Genomic DNA, 19,930 nt, shown 5'->3' with positions numbered 1-19,930 from the left:
CACCCAACTGATCTTGTCTTCTTCAGTTGTTGAGCGTGAGGTCAGCCAGCCACCCTCCTCCCTTTCTACCCTTTCAGTGCACTCTCTAAGACCCCTGGAAAGCAGGAGACAGGTTAAAAACAGAAGCGCGACCGTTTCTTTATTAAATTATACAAAAAGGGGAGGGGAGGGGGGCAGCTGTGGGGCTCGGCCCCAACCCCGGCCCCACCCCGGCCTGGCGCTGTCTGACAAGAGGGGATCTGAGGGAGATCCAGGGATCAGGCAGGAGAGGGATGGGGCAGGACGTGAGGCTGGGGGATGCAGAGTGTAGGTAGGAGAGGCTACCCAAGGACAAGGCCATGGTGGGTGAGAAAAGGGAGGAAGAGAGCAAGGAGGGGAGAAGGGCCACTGGGGACCAGCTGGGGAGCTCAGATGGAGGAGGTCAGGAGGTGGAACAATGGCGGAGTGAGGGTGGAGGGGCAGTGTCTGGAGAGGTGGAAATGAGAAGGCTGGGTTTAGAAAGGGTGGCAGTTCTGGTGCAGGGTCCGGAGTAGGGAGCCAGGTGAAGGGTGGCTGTACTTGTCTGTTCCCACCCACACCTCCAGGCCCTGAGAGGCCTACTGCCCCCAGCCCACTGGCAGGGGCTCATGCCGATGCCCCATTTTCTGTCTTCTGCCGCTTGGGATCCGCTTCATCCTGTGGAGAGAAAAAGAGTTGGGACAGTTGTAAAATGGGAGAGAGGACCTCCCCCTGTCCCGGCTGGCCATGCTCCAGCCCCCGCCCGTGCCACCACTGGGATCTGGGTCCAAATCCAAAGGGTACCCAGCCCCTGCTGCATCCCTGACAGCCCCTCAGGCCCGGCAACCAGCCCAAACCTCCTCTTCGGCAGCTCTCTTCAGCGCGGGCCCTTCGTCATCCTCTTCTTCTTCTTCCTCATCTGAGGAGCCAGAAATGGGTCATTGGGGAAGAGCAGGAAGCTCTGGCAAAGACCCCCTGTGGTTGCCCTCAGCCCTGCTTCAGGCCTTCAAACCCACCCTGACTCTGTTCTTTTTAGCCCTGATTTTTCCAGCCCAACCTCAACTGCCCCTCCCCACCTTCTTCATCCCCTTCATCTTCCTCCTCGCCATCCTCAGCAGTTTCTTCTTCTTCCTCCTCAGCTCCATTTTCTTCCTCCTGAGAGCATCAAGACAGGGAATGGTGTCAGGCTGGCTGTGTGCCTCCATACACCATCATCACCAAAGGTAAGGGGCACTGGGTGACTACAGGCCTCAGAATGGGACAGGGGAATGGGCTAGCACCCCAGGAAGGTAACTGGAAGAAGGATGAAATAATGGGGAGGATGGGGGAACACAGGTGGTCACCTCCCACCTGACCCCTCCATACCTCTACCACTTCTTTCTTTCGCTCTTTCCGGCTTGCCTTCTCCTCCACCTTCTCCTTCTTCTCCTTCAGGTCCTTCAAGGGAAAAAGAAGTCACTTTTATTTACCATAAATGATGTACAGCCCTTCAGTCCTTCCAGTCCTTGTTCTCCCTCTCTGCAGTGAGTTTAGTGGTGTGTGAGTGAAGGTGGCCACAGCTTAGAACAGAGGTACCAGGGTCCTTATATTAGAGCCACAAAGGAATTGACACCAGACACCTCTTTCCCTAAGACCCAAGGGGAGTGAGAAAAGTTCCAGAGAAAGGGGAACAGGCAGCCAAGGTAACTGAGCCCCATCCCTGTCAAGTTCTTCCAAACCTCCCAGGCTGAAGAGTTCAGCTCAGCAAAGCAAATCCCCTCCATCTGCTGGCAGCCTCAATGCCCCACCCCCTCCAAGTCCTTCCTCCTCCTTTGCCTGCCCCCTCCCACTGCCAGCCCTGCTCTGCCTTTTGTCTACCTCTGGGGCCTTTTCCTGAGTACTTTCTCTCTTGGGCATCCCTCCCAGCTTCCCCTTCAGCTCCTCAGGCCTTTGTTTCTCCCAATCTGTGTCTCCCTAATCCTCAAGATACTACTTGGTCAAACACTACAGGAATAGTGGAGAGCACCCCAGCACACCCCCAGAACCTTGTTCCCATTTTAACTGTCCCTATCCAGAAACTATCTCAGGAGTTTTCTCCTCCCTCCCTCAATAGTGTATGCATTGATGTAGTTGAAGAGAAGAAGTGGCCATTTCCAATGAAAATGTAGGTAAAAGTAGGATAAAAGAAACATGCAAAGAGTATCAGACATGGTAGATGAAGAGTGCAAAAAAACAAGGCTTATGTTTGAGGGGATGGGAAGATGGATGGGAAGGTACTATCCAGTGAACCCTTCCACCACACTGCCCCTTCTCCTTTACCCCAAGATGCCAGCAGCACACACTTGATGTACTATTCTGATCTGGCAGAGGGAGATGCTCACATGGGCATCCTCTGGACACATCAGCCTTCCAATTTAGATTCCAGTCCTCTCCCTACCCCATCATTTGGCAAGCAACTGAGGACACTACAGATATCCTCATGAGATCTGATCTGGTGTTGGTGTGCAACTCTGTGTACCTGATTCCATGTGGATGGAACTTTTGTGTATGAGTAGATCACCCTGGGAGGGTGTGTCCTTCCCGGAACAGAACTGGGGATAAGAGAGGGGCTTGGTGCCAAAAGGCTGGCCTAGAGCACACTCAATTCCCTTCTCACCTTCAAGGTGAGCATAGCACATCTGACCCTCTAACTGTAAGTAGGTTTCTATTTCATCCCACTCTGCTGTCTTCATTTCTTTGCCACAAGGTGGATTTGGCATTTCTAACACTTAATGGGCTTTTCCCTATATCCTGAATCAGGAGAGCCAGGGGCTAATTTAGCTTCTCCCTAGGGGCCCTGTACCAGGTTGGTAAAGTCCTGGCCTGAGTTTCCCATTTGGGCAGATGGAGGGAGGGAGGTTGGGAGGAAGGGAGGAGAGGGAGTGAGAATACCAGAGACCAAAGTCCAAGGGGCCAGGCCCTCTCCTCCCCTGTACTGTCCTTCTGGTCACTGCCCTTCCATGATCCCTTTTCCAGGAGAGTATGTGACGTGGGCCCTTGGGCTAAGCAGCTCTCTGGCCTCAACATAGGCACTCACACTGACACAGGCTAATACTGATTCACACAGCCACAGAGAAGCACCCACGCGATCTAGAGACACATGGCCCGGTGTTTGGGCATTCTGGCACACTCTTGAGACAGCTCAAGAGCACAGTGGAGCTACTCGGTGCTCACAAAGCAACAACATGGCTCCAAAACATCTACATCTCCACATGCACACATGTAACTGACACGGGCAGTCCCACACACTCGCTGGATTTTAGACATACAAAGACACCTACTCACTGAAGTCACATGCCATCGCACAGCCCACCGGAGGGCCACACAGGCACACCTTGTCAGATCTCACGCATATGCCCTCTTCCACTGCCTTTAATCCCACTGATCTCCCCCCTTGTACTTCCCTGGCCTCCAAGAGAACTGTGTGACTCCTCAGCAACCCCCCCGCCCCCCCGCAACATGATCCAGCTCCCAGCCCCCAAACCCTGGCCGCGTTAATTTCCCAAAGCGACACTTCGCAGGTTCCCTAAGGAAATTAGAGGAAGCTTGGAAGAGAGGCAAGGGCAAAGGGATGAGGCCAGGAAGGGAGTTGATGAGGGCAAGGACAGCTCCGTGCAAGGCCACGAAGTGCCAAGTCTCAGCTTTTTTAAAGGCTATCCCCCCCCCCTTTCTGATTTTTAGGTATTCACGATTCTTTGGCGGGGGTGAGGGGGTGGGGGGCGGTGTGAAGGAGCCGACGACGAAGAAAAAAGAAAACTGAAAGCCAGTGTTGGAAAAGGAATGCATGGCGATGGGCAGAAAGGAGGCAATGAGAGCAAAAAGGCAGAGGCGGTCCGGGCCGAGAAGCAAGAGACGGTCAGGCCGCTAGGGGAGGGGCCCGAGAGGAGTAGCCTCCCGGGAGAGTCCTGTTTACACTTGAGGATCTCAAACCGCTTAGCAGCGGAAAGGTGAGGTCAGACTGGGAGAGAGGGGGAAACGGGATGCAGGGAGGAGGCAATGTAAAGTGAGGCGCGGAGAGTTCCGACGGGAAAGCAGTCAAGGTAGAGGCGGACCCGGTTGGGCCGGAGGGGGTGGGGACGCGGCGGTGGCCGGGTGCGGAACCGAGCGGCGAGGTCGGGACCGCGGCGCCTTGCGCGCAGGGAAGCTAGAGGGCGCTGGCGCGAGCCGCGCATAGCGGGGTAGGCAGCGCCAGGCCCGGCAGCTGGGGGGGGGCGCGGAGTGGGGTCCGCCGGGAGCGGGGCGCCAGGGCCGCACCGGGCTGTCGGGGATAGCCTAGGGCCGTAGACCGCGCCGAGCCCGGGGGTGGGGGGGCCGTGCGTTGGCCGGGCCGCCGCCGCCCCTGCCCGTACCTTGGCGCTCAACTCGGCCGCTGCCTCCACGCTCTTCTCCGACATGGTGCCGGGGCCGGGGCTGGCGGGGAGCCGGGGTCCCGGGGCCGAGATGGAGAAGCCCTGGACGGCGGAGGGTGGCCGCGGCCGAAACCTAGCGCGGTGGCGGCGGCGGCGGCGGCGACAGCGGCAGCGGCGGCCGCTCTGCAAGCTGTGTCTCTGGAAGAGGCGGCAGAGGCGCGCGGGGTGGGGCGGGGGTGGGTCCGGAGCAGAGACCCGCAGGGCTGCGGCCGTCCGGAGGGCGGGCGGAAGGGCGGTGCGGGCGGTGGCCGGCGCGCTCCGGCCGCGGTCGCTAGGTCCTGAGCTTGCCGCCCCCGCACGAGCAGAGCTGCCGCCGACCAGCCGCTGCCGCCCCCGGGAAGGGAACCCGCTTATAAGGCGGCGCTGCCCGACGGGAGGGGCTTCCCAGGGGTGGGGCAGGAGAGAGCGGGGAGGAGAGGAGAGGGGAGGGGGATGAAAGAGGAGGTTGGAGAGGTGGGGATAGGAGGATGAAAGCGAGGGGAGGGAGAGCGAAAGAGGCAGGAGGGAGAACGAGACCAGGAGGGGGAAATGGAGAGACTGACGGCCGCTGAGAGAGTGGGGAGAGGAGGTGGGAAGGGGTGGGGTTCCTGCGGGGAGACACCTCTCCAAATCCCAACCTACTGCCTGCGAATGTGGAGTCTGGCTTTTGGGGGCGGACTGGATAGGTGGCCAGAATCCTACTGACCCCAAAAAGCCCTGAGATTTTGCCAAGAGGCGGGGCGCGGGGTGCAGATTGGGAGGCAGGGCAGGTATTTGAGAAACCAAAAGCTTAAAGAAGAGGAAGAAGGTTGGTTGAAGAGCTACTTCCACATCACGCTAGATTTCCCATCTTAGTCGTCCATCCACTTTATCTGGGTGGCCTTGAGAAGGAAATGGATGGGAGAGCAGAAAAGGGCAGCCTGGCCTTCTCTCTGGCTGACACTGACCTCTGTGGCCTGTTTGGGTTCCTCCCTTCCTGATTCTTTACTGTGATCTGAGGGGAATCAGAGGCCCTCCAACCTCCTTTCCTCTCTCCAACTTCCACCTTTATTACTTGCCTGTCTAACCTCACTTTTATTTATCTGATCCTTGTGTTTCTCTTCATCCCTCTTTATTCATCTCCCCTAGACCCCTCCCTTACAACTAGCTACATCCCTCATCTTCATTCTTCTAGCACCTCTTCTACACTTCTTACTGATCCTCTTCTACCCTAGCACCTCGGGGCTCTTTCCCTGTCTCTCCCAGACAACGCTGTTTTTGTCTTATCTGGCTCAGTCACCTGGCCCCATATCTTTAGCTGATTTTAACTCCTCTTCATGTCCTAATTTTTTACATTTTCCCTCTCTTTGCTTTTCTTTTTCCTCTGCTGCCATCTTCCCTAGCCTTTCTGTATTATATCCACCTCCTTTGCAAATATAATACATGTCCATGTCTGGAGTTCCAGCCCCACCCTATTCTGCACGTTGCTCTCACCCTCAACCAGCATGTTTGGGTCATTTTGAGAAGCTCGGTATTTCAGGAGGGGGACCTGGGCTGTGGTTTATCCTAAAAGTCAGTGAGATGGATGGAGTGGGTGGAAGGCTGTGATCAGGGGAAAAAAGTGTCTTTGGTGTGTGTGCACTTTCGTATTTGTCATTATCATTACTCTTTCCCTTTTTATCATATCATTTTCTTAATAAAAAGGCATTCCTTGTTGAGCATCATCATGATGATGATATGAGTGCTTAAATACGCATCATCTTTTGATCCCTTGGTGTACACACCTCGAAATTTCTCTCTCTTCTGACTCTTCTATCAGTTTCTCAGTCTTGGTCTCCTCAGAATTCTTGGGGCCCCACCCAGGTTTTTCCTTCCCGAGTACTATCCATCTTTTCTCTGAGATCTTTCCATTTCCCTCTCAATCTGTTTCTCTGACTCATTGGCTGATGTCTCTGGCGATCTTTCACCATCTCCATCTCTGTACTTTCTCTCTTGCTTCGTTTATCTCCCTCTTCCCCCTCCTTTGCTACCCTTCCCTCCTCTTAGTCCCCCCCCCCCCCCCCCCCCCCCCCCGCACCCCTGTCCCAGGTCTCCCAGTCTGGCTCCTCCTGGTCGGTCTCTTTCCTCTCCCTCCCGCCCTCTTTTCCTCTTCCCCTTTCTCCACCTCCCTGCCCCGCCTGCTGTCTCGGACACCCTGCTGGGCTCTTACCCTGTTGCCCTGGTAACCGCCCCCCACTCCGGTCACCTCCACTCCCCTCCCCCCCTCCAATCACCGCCACCAACAACCTCCATCCACCTTCCTCCTATTTTTCCTGAGAACCAATAGAAACCCTGTTGCCAGGTGGAATGCTCATTTGAATCAGCCAATGCAGGAGCCTAACTGCTTGCCCTGCCTTATATGGGGATGTGAGGAGGGCCACTCCCCCCACTCCAGCCACACTGGGGACCAACCCCTCCACTGTCCTTTCTCTCCCGCCCAGAAGGGAGATGGGGACCCTCCTCACCCTTTCATAATGTGCCTGGCCTCCCACTTCTCTGACTGGGACCACCAGGGTTAGCGTGGGGTGTGGGCCGGACGGTGGGCTGGGCTTAGGGCTGGGGGTGGGAATGAGGTGTGATTAGGGAAGGGGAGGCGGAGGGAGCCGGGAATTTTGCCCAGGGAGGGGTGTCTGGGAGCGGAGGCAGCTGCAGTGGAAAATTCCAGGGAGATGGAGAGGCAGAGAATGGGAATCCTGCCCCAAGGCCCAAGGGAGCGCCTTGAGAATCTAAGAGCTTGGACACTAGGGTCCACAGGAACTCCAGGGGGAAAATCTAGGAGGCTGGAGACCTGGATCTAATTCCCTTCCTGCAAGGGGGAAAGCATCCCTAGCTTTCCCTAGCTAGTTGGACCACAGACCAATCCTCAGAAGTCTTGTCTTCATGAGAAAGAAGCTGGAAATGAGATGGGATGAATTTGTAGTGAGTGGGATACTGAAAATCTACACCAACAATCCTTGGAGTAGTCTCTGTGCCTCTGGGGCCAGTGATGTTACATGCCAGTGTTTGCTCCTTTTCATAGAACTACTTCTTAGGCTTTGTGGAGGCCTGCAGATTCCTAGAATTTTATTACTCTACAGCCCAATTGAGAATTTCTCCCATTAGATGAATGGGGAAACGTGTGCTTCTTACACATTTTCTGAAAGTGGGAAAAAAGGAGACCAAGTGACAAGAAGGGAGGCCCAATCCCTCAGGAAACTGTGGCCTCTGATCTGACATCCTAGAATCTTACCTTGCTACTGAATGTAGAAGAAAATTCAATTCTAATTACTTGCATCTCATTCTTAGTGAATTCTCCCTCTCCAGTTTCCTAATTTTTTCCGGAATTTAATCAGGGGTTAAGTGCAAAGGAAAGTCTAGTTATCATTCAAAGCATTGGAATACAGAAACCTGAGAGTGGGGCCATCTCCACTCATTTTACTTTTTTATCCCTATACCACTCCCAATGACCTCATTTTCTACTCCTCATTTTTCCTTTGCTTTTTTTCCCCCAAAAAACTCAAGTCTGGAGAATTGAGAAGAGATGGACTCAGGGAGAGGGAAAGAGAAAGAAATCACTTACCTAACTTTGGATCATGGTTGAGTATGTTATCTTGAGCAGTGTTAAATAAGGAATAACCTTCACAACAATACTAAGGCACATTCATCATGAATGCTATTAGTCTAATTGGTCTTATCAGTCATCAAAATTCTACTTACATCTAAGTCAATTTAAACTAAAAACATTTTAATGAGCCAGGCAAGGTGCTACATGCCTGTAATCCCAGCGCTCAGGAGGTTGAGGCAGGAGGATCATGAGTTCAAAGTCAGCCTCAGCAACTTAGTAAGGCCCTAAGCAGCTTAGTGAGAACCTGTCTCAAAATATTTTTTAAAAGACTGGGGATGTGGCTCAGTGGTTGAACTCAGTGGCTCAGCCCCTGGGTTCAATTCCTGGTACCAAATAATAAATAATAATAATAATAATAATAAATAAGTAAATAAAATAAATAAGGTTTCTTTTTGTCCCTCCATATAAAGCTTAAACTCTTGCACTTCAACAAACTGTAATTGATCTTCTACTAGGTATTAGGGACTATGTTATGTGATGTAGACCCAAAGCTGAGTGAAAAAGACATGGTGCCTGACCTCAGGAAATAGATGGAGAGAGCTTGGTAAATCAAAGTACAAGTTGATAAGGGATCAACCTGATAAGGGACCTACATCCAAGATTCTCTTTCCATTAGTCAAAGCTCACTGTACAATGTCTCTTCTCAGTAAGTATTCCATTCCTGGAGTCTATCCCTGATCTCTCCTGACTTTGTAGACCTTCAGGTCCATGGTTCCCAACACCAAACAGACTTCCTTAGTCTTCTACCCATACTGTTATATCCTTCTGTGGCATGGTACCTAGAATGCTAGGCACAAAAGAGGAAGAACTCAATAAACCATTTATTTCCTAGCCCAGGGATATCATTTTGGATCCAATCTCAGAGACTTTTTTTAAAAAATCTTTTTTCTTTAAGTGGGGTGGGAAGACAAAACATACAACATGCTGCCAAGATACCAGGCTTGAATCTTGTCTGATTTGAGATGATGTCATTAACTACTGATGTTCCAGTGGTCACTATCTTTCATGGTTTGAACATCAGAACTAAAATTTCTGTGTTTTTTCTACTTTTCCCTGAACTTTCTCCCCAGTAAAAAGGGTTGTTTTTACCATTGTACCTCTCCTTCAGATTCTTTGACTGACTTTTCGTATTCCTTATGCTCTCCTTTATGACCTCTTTCTCTTTTACACCTAGAGTAGTTTGCTATTGCCCAATCCTCTTCTGTCCTTCTTTCAGTTTCTTCCCTCACCTGCGCTCTTCAAAAGCCTTCATGGTCTTCAGGAAAGTCCAGAAGGAGAACAACATTTATAGGTGCTTTCCAGTTCTATGCAATAAAACTTTCTGTGATAATGGAAATGTTCCTTATCTGTTCTTTCCAATACAGTAGGTAGCTACATGTGGTTATTGAACACTTGACAATGTGGCTAGTGCAACTGAGAAAGTGAAGTGTTTGTTTTTTTTGTTGTTGTTTTTTGTTTTTTGTTTTTTGTATTTGTTTTTGATACTTGGGATTGAAAGGGGCATTCTACCACTGAGCTACATATAACCCTATAACCCTAACCCTTTTCATTTTTTGTTTTGAGACAGGATCTCCCTAAGTTGTTGAGGCTACCCTCATATTTGCAATCCTCCTGCCTCAGCCTCCTGAGTCTCTGGGATTATAGACTTCTGCCACACACCCAGCCAGTGAATTTTTAATTTCAATTAATTACTTTCTTGTTGCAGTGCTGGAGATGGAACCCAAGGCTTCATGCATGCTAGGCAAGCAGTCTGCCACTAAGGTACACTTCAGCCCTGATTTTAATTAAATAGTCACATATACTAATAGCTACTATACCTTGACTCTAAACTGCTTCTCTTTCTTTTTTTTTTTTTTGTACTGGGGATTGAACCCAGGACCATGTATATGCTAAGCACATGCTCTACTACCACTGAGCTATACCCAAGGCTGGAGATGTAGCTCAATGGTAGTAGACCATATGTTTAGCATTCACAAGACCCTGAGTTTAATCTACAACATCAAAAAATAAAAAGCCCTGTTTGCTTTTCCACCTCCTTTTCTCACCTCCAACTCCAGTGATTTGTACTGAGAAAGCCAAAGACCAGGGCTGGGGATGTATTCAGTGGTAAAGTACTTGCGTAGGTATGCTTGAGGCCGTAGGTTTATTCCCCAGCACACACATACACAGTCAGAGGTCAACTGCAGTAGCTGTGTTTAAGGCCGTCAGGATCACTTTTGTCATATACTTTACCATAGGTTTGTGTGTGTTCAGATTTTCACATGTTTAATGTTTCAGACTAAAGAGACTGTGTGGCCAGGCTCAGTGGCACACATCTATAATCCCAATGACTTGGGAAGCTGAGGCAGCTTCTCTCTCTTTTTAAAAAAATTTTATTTGTTCTTTTTAGATACACAGGACACAGAATATATTCTGATGTATTTATGCAAACACGGAGTATTTCTAAATCTAATTAGGATGAGGCAGGAAGATCTAAAGTTTGAGGCCAGCCTCACCATCTTAACTAGACTGTGTCTCAAAGTAAATAAAAAGGCAAGGGTTGTAGCTCAGTGGTAAAGCACCCTGAGTTCAATCCCATTATCTACCAACCAACCAATCAGCAAAAATAAAACAGACTGTGTGGCTGATCCAAGGGACCAATAAAGTGAGCATGAAAACACTAGGGAAAATGGGACCAGGAGTGACAGCTAAAAACTTATTTGTCCCATAATGGAAAAAACGGAAGGAGGATTTAATCACTAAAAAGAGAGAATGAGAATGTTGACTGAACCCTTCTAGGTGACTTCAGTCTCAGAAGTCCTGTTCTTTCTTTTTGCAGTCCTCTAAGCTATTCCACCATGCATTTTCATGGTTTGAAGTCCTGCTACCAACACAGATCTCGAACACCAGAGACTCTCAAATCTTTAGCTTAGCTTCTCTCTTGATCTCTAAGAGTCCCCACTCCAGTTCCCTTTAGTTAATCTCCCAGAAGCTCACAGCTCACTATTTCAATTGATGGGACTCTCCTTCACCCATACATACATGGGGAGGAACCATCCTCTACCTTGTTTTTTCTTTTCCTGACTTCAAGCCCCACCCTACCCCTGCTTAAAGGGTTAGCATTATTCACTGACTTAAAGCCGAAGTTCCTAATGGTTTTTTCTTCTTTTCTTTTTCTTTCTTTTTTTTTTTTTTTTTTTTTTTTTTTTTTTTAGTTATTTGATGGACTTTTATTTTATTGATTGATTGATATGTGGTTCTGAGAATCAAATTCAGTGCCTCATGCATGCTAGGCAAGCACTCTACTACTGAGCCACAACCCACTTTTTTTCTTTCTTTTGGTACCAGGGATTGAACTCAGGGGCACTTAACCACTGAGCAATATCCTCAGCCCTTTTTTGTATTTTATTTAGAGACAGAGTCTCATTGAGTTGTTAGTGCTTTTGTGGTGCTGGGGATTGAACCCAGGGCCTTTTGCATGCAAGGTAAGCCCTCTACTAACTGAGCTGTATCTCCAGCCCCCAGCCCTTTATAAATGTTATTTAAAGACAGGGTCTCACTGAGTTGCTTAGAGCCTCACTCAGTTGCTGAAGCTGGCTTTAGCCTCCCAAGCCACTGGGATTACTGGCATGGACCACTGGGCCTGGCTCATTGTTTTCAATCATGATTTAAGGATTTTTGTATCTTCAGCACCTATATCCATGCTTGGCATCTTATAGAATTTCAAAAATGTTTCCTAAAATACAAAAACCACCTTTCTATCTAAAATACAGAATGTTGTAATTACCCTACTTAACAGCATTGTTCCCCACTCACCCTGTTCAAATATCTAGCTGCCCTGGGTTTGCTCCAGATGTGTGACCTTACATTTAAAGAGGACCTCTCCTCTGGTCCAGCTCTACCCTCTCAAGGATTTCCTGACTTGGCTTCACCAGATAGAGTAGTAAATATAGGAATCACTTTGGTTCTCTTCCTTTCCAATAATCTTTATCCTCCTTAGCTTCACTTCTGGCAGGGCCTGCTTTCTCCTCTATATTCATTATGGAAAACTTGAATGACTGAAGAATTCTTTGGAATTCACTGGTCAGAGAAGGAAGGAAGGCAAGCAGGCAGGGAGGGAGGGAAAGAGGGAAAGGGAAGGGGAAAAAAAAAGGAAGGAGAGGGAAAGAGAAGGAAGACAGGCATAAACTCTAGTTACTTGTAAAATTTTTTGTATCTCTTCAATTCTTGCAGTGGACAGCCACCTATAGTTAAGGCTCCAGAGGAGGCTGAAAATAAGCTAATACATCTCAGTTATCCCTACCCGCTGAAGAATTTTCTTCTTTCTTTGGTGGTACTTGGGACTGAACCCAAGGCCTCACGTATGCAAGGCAAATACTCAACCTCTGAGCTATATTGGCTTTCTTTAGTTTGAGACAGGTTTCACTAAGTTGCCCAAGACTAGCCTCCAACTTGAACTTGTGATCCTTCCCTTTTAGCCTCCTGAGTAGATGGGATTCTAGGCTTTCACCATCACACCCAGTTTCACGAATGTTTTTTCACCTGGGTCAAAACCCAGGCTTCAAGCTATGTCTCATAGTTAAAAGCTAAACTGTAATTTATAAATATCCCTAGAAGGGCTGGGGATGTGGCTCAGTGGTAGAGCGCTTGCCTGGCATGTGTGAGGCACTGGGTTTGATTCAATTCTCAGCACCACATATAAATAAAAAAAGAAAAGGTCCATCAACAACTAAAAATAAATATATTAAAATAAATAAAAAATATTCCTAGGAAAGGTAATACATTTATTTTAAATCATGCAAACATAAAAATGATAGATATGAGATTCTTGATAACTCAAGAAGAAAGAAAAAGAGCTCCAGGCACCTGAAGACAGTAGGTAGAGGATACCAGGTAATCAAATAAGAAATAAGGAGGCTAGAAGATTTTACGCCTCACATTGGCAGCAACTGTCTTACCCTTTTCTATTTATGTTTAGTACAATATACCTAAGATAGTGCAAGGCCTCCTTAAACATACGTTGACTGACTGGACAATAAAGAACTTACTTTGGGGTTAGGGTGTAGCTCAGTGATAGAATATTTGCCTAGCATGTGTGAGGTCCTGGTTTAGATCCCCAACAAAACACACACACACACACACACACACACACACACACGAGAGAGAGAGAGAGAGAGAGAGAGAGAGAGAGAGAGAGAGAGAGGAGAGAGGAGGAGAGAGGAGAGAGAGAGAGAGAGAGAGAGAGAGAGAGAAAGGAAATACTTGCTTTGGAAGGAGAGGACAAAAAAAAAAAATTAGGATGTCCTTAGTTAAGTCTGGGTGGCACAACCCTCACTGGGGTAACTTTCTTTTAGGGTGGGGTATTGAGGATTGAACCCAAGGGCACTCTGCCACTGACCTACAATCTCCAACTCCTTTTTACTTTTTATTTTGAGGCAGTCTCCTCAAATTGCCCAGGCTGGTCTCAAACTTGCAATCCTCCTGCCTCAACTTCCTGAGTTGCTGAGATTACAGATGTGTACCACCACGCTGAACTGTCTTATTTCAAATTATGTTCCTTTGGGGCAAGAGGAAAGGGCAGTTGCATGGTGGGATGTCCCCAGAGAAACTTAAGATCTTACTAAGTATCTTTCCCAGAAATATCAATGGAAAACAAAATTTTTTGTACTCTTTCAGTTTTCTTTGACTTTGCCAGTCTGCCAGCTTAATTATCTGTCTGCTCCTCCTGTCTCCACCATTGTTTTTTTCCTCTTTAATAATAATAAAGTCCAAGGAAACCTGAGAAGCCTTACTCCCAGCTCCTAGCACCTTTTCCTGAGTCACCAGGGATCATCTCCTCTTCCCTCAGGGAATTGTGGGAACAAGTCTTTCTCTTTGGGTCAGTCTCCACTCAGCACCAATGTGGCTAACAGCCAGAGTTGGAGTTTGGATGAGTCTGGTTCAAAGTCTACACTGTACAGTTCAAATCCCTAACCCCAAGGGGGAGGGCACTTCTCTTCAGCAGAGACAGATTTTATGCAAGGCATTTAGTATGTCAAAATATCAGTCCCTGGCCTTGGAGTCAGGTCTCTTAGGCCGTTTTTTAGCTCCGCCCTGGGTGATCGTGGTCAGCTGAACTCTCCACCCCTTTTATCTCCCAAACTTTAGAATCCTTGACCTATCCATCTAAATAGAGGCAAGAAAGATTGGTACAGGACTGGGAGCTTTTGAAAACTCAAGAGTTAGAGAAAAGAAAGAAGAGATTAGCACTAAAGGAAGATTTCAGGGGCTGGGGGTTGTAGCTCAATGGTAAAGCACATGCTTAGAATGCGCGAGGCCCAGGGTTCATCCCTAGCACCAAAAAACACAACCTAATAGATTTCAGAAGTAGAGTCTTTGCCCATTCCAACCCTTCACACATGGGTCACTGAGTGGTCCAGGAGCCTCGCCACCACCAGTTCCCAAGGGGCTGAAGTTCCAGCCTGGCAGAGGAGCGCCACCTGGCGGTCAATTCCCCAACCTGGATTTTCTTTTGCCCCAGTCGGATTTTTCCAAGCCTGAACTAGACCTGGGCTGGAGAGTTGTCATCCCCTCCTCTACGTCACTCCGAGGACCCGCCCTCCCCGGAGCACTCCCTCCCGAAGGGACGAGTCCCAGGGCCTCCCCCGCAGAAATGCTGTTCTCCCTCCCTCCGTCTCGGGTTAAACGCTTCTGTAGGCTTTCTGCTTAAAAGGCTCCCCAGGGATCCGCCCAACCTCGTCGCCCACGGAAAGCTAGCCCCTCCCCCACGGTGCCTGCCCCAATCTCTTCCCCCAGAGAAGGTGCTGCATCAACCCTGCCCCCTCTTCGCCCCAGTCGGTCTTTCCTGAGGAAAAGACTCCCGTCCTCCTCCTCCCACCTTCACAGGAAGCCTCTTCCAGTCCCCAGTACCAAGATCTAATTTATTAATGAGGCCTCCCCCTCATCCCCAGAGGACTGGTCGGCCCTGGCCCCACTCCGCTGCACCGCCCCCTCGCTTGCTCCCCACCCACGCCAGCAGGCGGGGCTCTTGCTGCCCGGCCCCGGGGCGGTCCGTCGTGACGTCACTTCCGTCCGGGCCTGGCCGAGGTTCGTGCTCCGCGGGCCGAGGGCGGGGGTACAGAGGTGGCAGCTTTGGGAGGAGGCGGCGCGGAGGCCGTGAAGCTCAAGCCCGGACCAATCCCCGAGTCCCGGGCCACAACCCTGATCCTGCAGCGCACTGAGAAGCGAAACCGGCCGGATGGGCCGCTGAGCCCGAGTCGGGGACTGGTGAGGCTGGAGCAGAGCGGGCAGCTGGGCGGGCGGGAGCGGGCCGGCGGGGCTGCAGGGTCTCGGAGCCTGGCTTGTCTCAGGCCTCCCTCCGGCTGGGAGACCGGATCTGGGGCAGCCGTCGGCAGGCGCGGTGGGCAGAGTGAGGCCCGCCGGCTGTTGCCGGGGTGGGGGGGCTGACTGGCAGCGGCCGGGTGTTCTGTAGAGGGCGGGGTGTTTGGGGTCATTAATGGGGCCGACGGCCGGCGGGCCGGCACTCGGGATTCTGGTAAAGGACTGTGGAAATAGGGGGAGGAGCGGGGAGTGTGCTCCAAGCTAGGGCTTTGGGAAACCGATGGCTCTGAGTGGGGGAGGCCATAAACTGAGAGACTTGGGAAATTTTTCCGTGGCTTTAAATGAGAGAGAGGGATTTGGAGCGTTCTTCTCTCCTAAAGCCTGTGGGACACCTGGAGAAGGTTCTCGCTGGAGTTCGGAGGAGAGTCAGTTACAGTATTTGGAAGGGACAGTGTTTGGAGAGTCACTACCCTGAGCGGGTGTTTCAGAAGACTGGCCTCCCCCAAGTAACTGAGCTTCAACATCTTAACAGTGCGGAGCCCCCTGGAGCTGAGATCAGGATGTTCCGCTTCATGAGGGACGCGGAGCCTGAGGATCCCATGTTCCTGATGTGAGAATTCCCTCCCCCTCATGCTTTAGAGCTCTCAATCCCACTCCACTTAAGATCTCAGCAGTTGAGACAGACATTTGGGTTCCCATGGCTGGGACTGGTTGGAACTGGCTGGATACTCAGCTACAGCTCCCACTTAGAGGGAAGTGGCATCTGTGCCACTTTGTGCCCTGTGACTATTATTCTGGGAGTTGGGGGATGGGCGTTTGACAGCTTGTCCCTTCTGCCACCTATCCTGTATTTTCACTCAACAGGGACCCCTTTGCTGTTCACCGTCAGCATATGAGTCGCATGTTGTCAAGTGGTTTTGGATATAGCCCCTTCCTTAGCATCACAGATGGCAACATGCCAGGGACCAGGCCTGCCAGCCGCAGGATGCAGGTAACAGTGCTGAAACATACATAAGACTTAGAGAAAGGTTGGGGGCCGTTAGTGAAGCACATTGATTTTCTTGTACTAGAACCAACTTGGCAAGTGCAGTGATTCTCAAGAAGTGGAGTTGGGTCTAGAAAAAGTGCTTTGTGACCCCATTTATGAGGAGGATGGAAAAATAAAATGGAGGCCATGAGTCTGGTTTGGGGTGGTAAGGAGATAGGATGTGGTCTCTAATTGCTGTTCCTCATGTGTTGCTTTAGGCTGGGGCTGTCTCCCCGTTCGGGATGCTGGGAATGGTGAGTCCTTATCTCCCTGTGTTCTCAGTCTCAGACACTATAACCTTAGATGGTTATTTTCAAATGTGCCACTCAGGAATAGCCTTGTGGGTGGCCCCAGAATCTTCTATTTTGATACTATTCACAAAACTTAGTGTTGGTGAGGTGCTAGGAGTCCTGTGAGCTAAAGATACTGCTCACTCCTGTGCTCCTAGAGGTACATACACATTCAGAATATGTAATTGTGTAGTAAGATTTGTTCTTTTGAGTGGGGAGGGACAGTTGAATTCATGTCAAGAACATGAATTTTTAGGTTTGAACACTTTTTCAAGCTTCACCTTTTGATCGTAAAAATCTATTGACTGGATCACTTCCAAAGACAGGGAAATAGGCAGTCAGGAGAGGGAAAATTGGATCAGAGCAGCCATAGAGATTGAGGAAGGGGCTAGCAGTTTATGGAGGAAAAATGAATGTTCTGACTATGTTAATGGAGAGTGATAAAGAGCAGTTGCTAGATGTGCAGGAATAGGAGAAAAGGGATGTGTAGCGAGGTTTCTGGTAGGTACCTAAGCAGCAGCATTCCATCTGAGCACTTACTTTGCTTTTTTGACTCTGTCTTCTATCACTTTTCTCTAGTCGGGTGGCTTCATGGACATGTTTGGGATGATGAACGACATGATTGGAAATATGGTGAGACTTTGGCCTCGTATCCTTTCCTTAGTGATGGCTGGCAGTACCTTGTGTTTTCTGTGGCGGGATTGGGGGACTGCTAATGAAAGGGTTGAGCTAGGTGAAATCACTGAACCAGAGCACTGGGGTCCTGGATCTGCTCTCATGCCCAAATGTGAAGAGGCAACAATATTCTTTTTAAATCTGCAATTTGGGTTTTATCTCCTTAGTTTCTTCTTGTTTAGTGTGTACTAAGAGGAATTTGAGGGAAGTGGGTTGATAATGATGTTTTCTCTGTTCTCACATTTGCGATAAAGATACAGGCAAGAACTGAGAGTTGAAGGGGAAATCCCTCCTCCAGAGAGAACCTCTCGAATTCAGTCCTGCCCTCCCCTTTCCTCCTCAGGAGCACATGACAGCTGGAGGCAATTGCCAGACCTTTTCATCCTCCACTGTCATCTCCTACTCCAATACTGGTGATGGTGCCCCCAAGGTCTATCAGGAGACATCAGAGATGCGCTCAGCACCAGGCGGGGTATGTGAGGACTGAGTAGCACCCACCACCACCTTTTTTCAAAGTTGTGGGTAGTGTGTTCATTCTGGGATGTTGTAGCTTATGCTTTGGAAGGAACAGCTGAATATGCCATGTCCTGCTTTATCTCAGATCCGAGAGACACGGAGGACTGTCCGGGACTCAGATAGTGGACTAGAGCAGATGTCCATTGGGCATCACATCCGGGATAGGGCTCACATCCTCCAGCGTTCCCGAAATCACCGCACAGGAGACCAGGAGGAACGGCAGGACTATATCAACCTGGATGAGAGTAAGCCTTCTTCCTGCTTCCTGGCTAGTAGCCCCAAATCTGGTTCCTATGAACTACATCATAGCTTTCTCTGCTCCCCTCCCCCAGATATTTCTTGTGCAAAGTTATTGGCAAACCCTGTACTTGAGTCTTGTTGTCAGCTTGGTTACTCAGTCAGATGCTTGCGTTGTTCTGCCCAAGAAGGGCAGACTTTGTCACTGAAATTAAATATTGATAGTGTTTTACCCTTCCCCATCCAGATCAGTTTTTTCTTTCTCTTGCCATTATTTCATCTTTTCAAGTCAGTAAATATTTATTAAGTACCCAGAGTATATATAATTCCTCTTTTCTTTCTTGAGTAGTTATCTTTTAAGCCTACCAGTAGTGTCCAGGGACCATGTGGAAGCCCAAAAAGCTGAGTGAAGTTGCTCCCTTCCATGCCTCTGTCACCCTAACCCCACATCCCTTCCATCTTTACCACTGGTGTTTGTCTTAGAAGTCTTATTGTAGCATCTGCCTCCAGCAGCCAAGCTGTGTGGAGGCACCATATCTGTTTTGTGTTTTCCTCAGGTGAGGCAGCAGCATTTGATGATGAGTGGCGACGGGAGACATCCCGATTCCGGCAGCAGCGCCCTCTAGAATTTCGACGACATGAGGCATCTGTGAGTGGGGGTCGAAGGGCTGAGGGGCCTCCCCGCCTGGCCATCCAGGGACCTGAGGACTCTCCCTCCCGACAGTCCCGCCGCTATGACTGGTGAAGGCCCTAGGTCCTCAGCCTTTCTTGTAAGTATCTGAAGGGGGAGGAATGGTAAGGTGACAAACCCAGGAGGGGGCTAGGGAGCATACCTATGACCTTCCTCTGCCATCAGGCAGAAGGAATCCAGGTTCCCAGCTAACACTGCTTTCAATAGTTCAACTTTTAGCTGGCAAGGAAAGAGAAAAATGCTCTCACTGGAATAGAGGATTAAATCCTAATCCCTGGCTTTTTAATATTTTTTTCTTCCTTTTGATATGTGTTCATCTTTCTTCCCCCTCCAGGTACAGGCTGAGGCTGAGAAATCATCCCCTGAAATAACCTTTTCCTGTCCAACTCCCATCCCCAATTTAATATTAAATTAACAGGCAAGCTGCCCCCCACCTCTCCCTGGGGGTCTCAGGGAGAACCTTACACTGCCCCTGATATCTATGTTTTCTGTCTTTAATCCCCTTACCACAATGACTCCACTTGTCCTGTTATCCACTAACTTGATTTTTCATTTTGCTGCTCCATCTTCAAACCTCATTTTCCCCATTGTACCTCTGCCATGCGTTGAAGGGGTAAGCTCTGGGTTTAGAGGCCACCTCCATCCCTCAGCAGCTACCCTGGATCTTTGCCCACCTCTTCCTCAGAGCCCTTACTACAGGAGCCATAGTCCTGTCCAGGGCTGTGGAGGGAGTAGACTGGTTCCCAACTCCTTCCCACCCTCCCACCCATACACATCACAGAAACCTTCCCCACACCCTTCTTTGCCTTTACTTTTTGATTTGTGCAACTTGTAACGAGGTGTTTATGGAATAAAGGAGAATGAAAAAAAAAAACCATGTAGGATTCTGGCTTTACTTTTCTTGTTCAACCCTCCTTTCTCCTAGTCATCTTCTTACTCCCCTCTATCTCACCCTGCATCTCAGCCCTTTAATGGTGATGACAGTGGGGCTGTCAGCTAGCAGGGGAGAAGCAGTCAGCTGGGCCAGGCTAGGGGATGAAATGGAAGCTACTGCTTTGCCAAATCTCTTCCTCTGGTTTTGCTGTAACTTCACCCTTTAGGGGCATGTAGGGCATAACTCACAGGACCTGAAAAATTGGCTGCCCCTTGCCCCTTAGGCTGAGTTACTCC

At 49.5% G+C, this 19,930-nt stretch overlaps 2 protein-coding genes across 2 annotated transcripts; one reads left to right on the top strand and one right to left on the bottom strand.

The window, feature by feature from the left end:
* Window positions 1-113: 113 nt before the first annotated feature.
* Window positions 114-4,918, bottom strand: PTMS (parathymosin). The gene is made up of 5 exons (XM_079141118.1): window positions 4,365-4,918; window positions 1,363-1,434; window positions 1,074-1,152; window positions 855-916; window positions 114-675 (listed from the first exon to the last, which is right to left on the bottom strand). Exons 1-5 carry the CDS (start codon window positions 4,407-4,409, stop codon window positions 625-627), a joined length of 309 nt encoding a protein of 102 aa, XP_078997244.1. The 5' UTR covers window positions 4,410-4,918; the 3' UTR covers window positions 114-624.
* Window positions 4,919-14,954: 10,036 nt separating this feature from the next.
* On the top strand, window positions 14,955-19,545 carry MLF2 (myeloid leukemia factor 2). Its single transcript, XM_079141117.1, has 9 exons — window positions 14,955-15,270; window positions 15,857-15,934; window positions 16,189-16,315; window positions 16,570-16,605; window positions 17,221-17,274; window positions 17,660-17,788; window positions 17,918-18,077; window positions 18,627-18,839; window positions 19,095-19,545. Exons 2-8 carry the CDS (start codon window positions 15,885-15,887, stop codon window positions 18,812-18,814), a joined length of 744 nt encoding a protein of 247 aa, XP_078997243.1. The 5' UTR covers window positions 14,955-15,270; window positions 15,857-15,884; the 3' UTR covers window positions 18,815-18,839; window positions 19,095-19,545.
* The last annotated feature ends 385 nt before the right edge of the window (window positions 19,546-19,930 follow it).

The sequence above is a fragment of the Sciurus vulgaris genome (genome assembly GCF_902686455.1).
Source record: "Sciurus vulgaris genome assembly, chromosome: 5".
Lineage (NCBI taxonomy): Eukaryota > Metazoa > Chordata > Mammalia > Rodentia > Sciuridae > Sciurus > Sciurus vulgaris.
The sequence above is the reverse complement of the archived record's forward strand: the minus strand, read 5'-3'. Positions and strand labels throughout refer to the sequence as shown.

Excerpts from the sequence above, each read along its gene's own strand:
- PTMS (XM_079141118.1), bottom strand. The coding sequence starts at position 4,409 with ATGTCGGAGAAGAGCGTGGAGGCAGCGGCCGAGTTGAGCGCCAAG. Across the intron at positions 917-1,073 it reads AGATGAAGGGGATGAAGAAG|ATGAGGAAGAAGAAGAAGAG; the intron begins GTGGGGAGGGGC and ends CTGGCTCCTCAG. Across the intron at positions 676-854 it reads AGAGAGCTGCCGAAGAGGAG|GATGAAGCGGATCCCAAGCG; the intron begins GTTTGGGCTGGT and ends TTCTCTCCACAG.
- MLF2 (XM_079141117.1), top strand. The coding sequence starts at position 15,885 with ATGTTCCGCTTCATGAGGGACGCGGAGCCTGAGGATCCCATGTTCCTG. Across the intron at positions 16,606-17,220 it reads CGTTCGGGATGCTGGGAATG|TCGGGTGGCTTCATGGACAT; the intron begins GTGAGTCCTTAT and ends ACTTTTCTCTAG. Across the intron at positions 18,078-18,626 it reads CTATATCAACCTGGATGAGA|GTGAGGCAGCAGCATTTGAT; the intron begins GTAAGCCTTCTT and ends TGTTTTCCTCAG.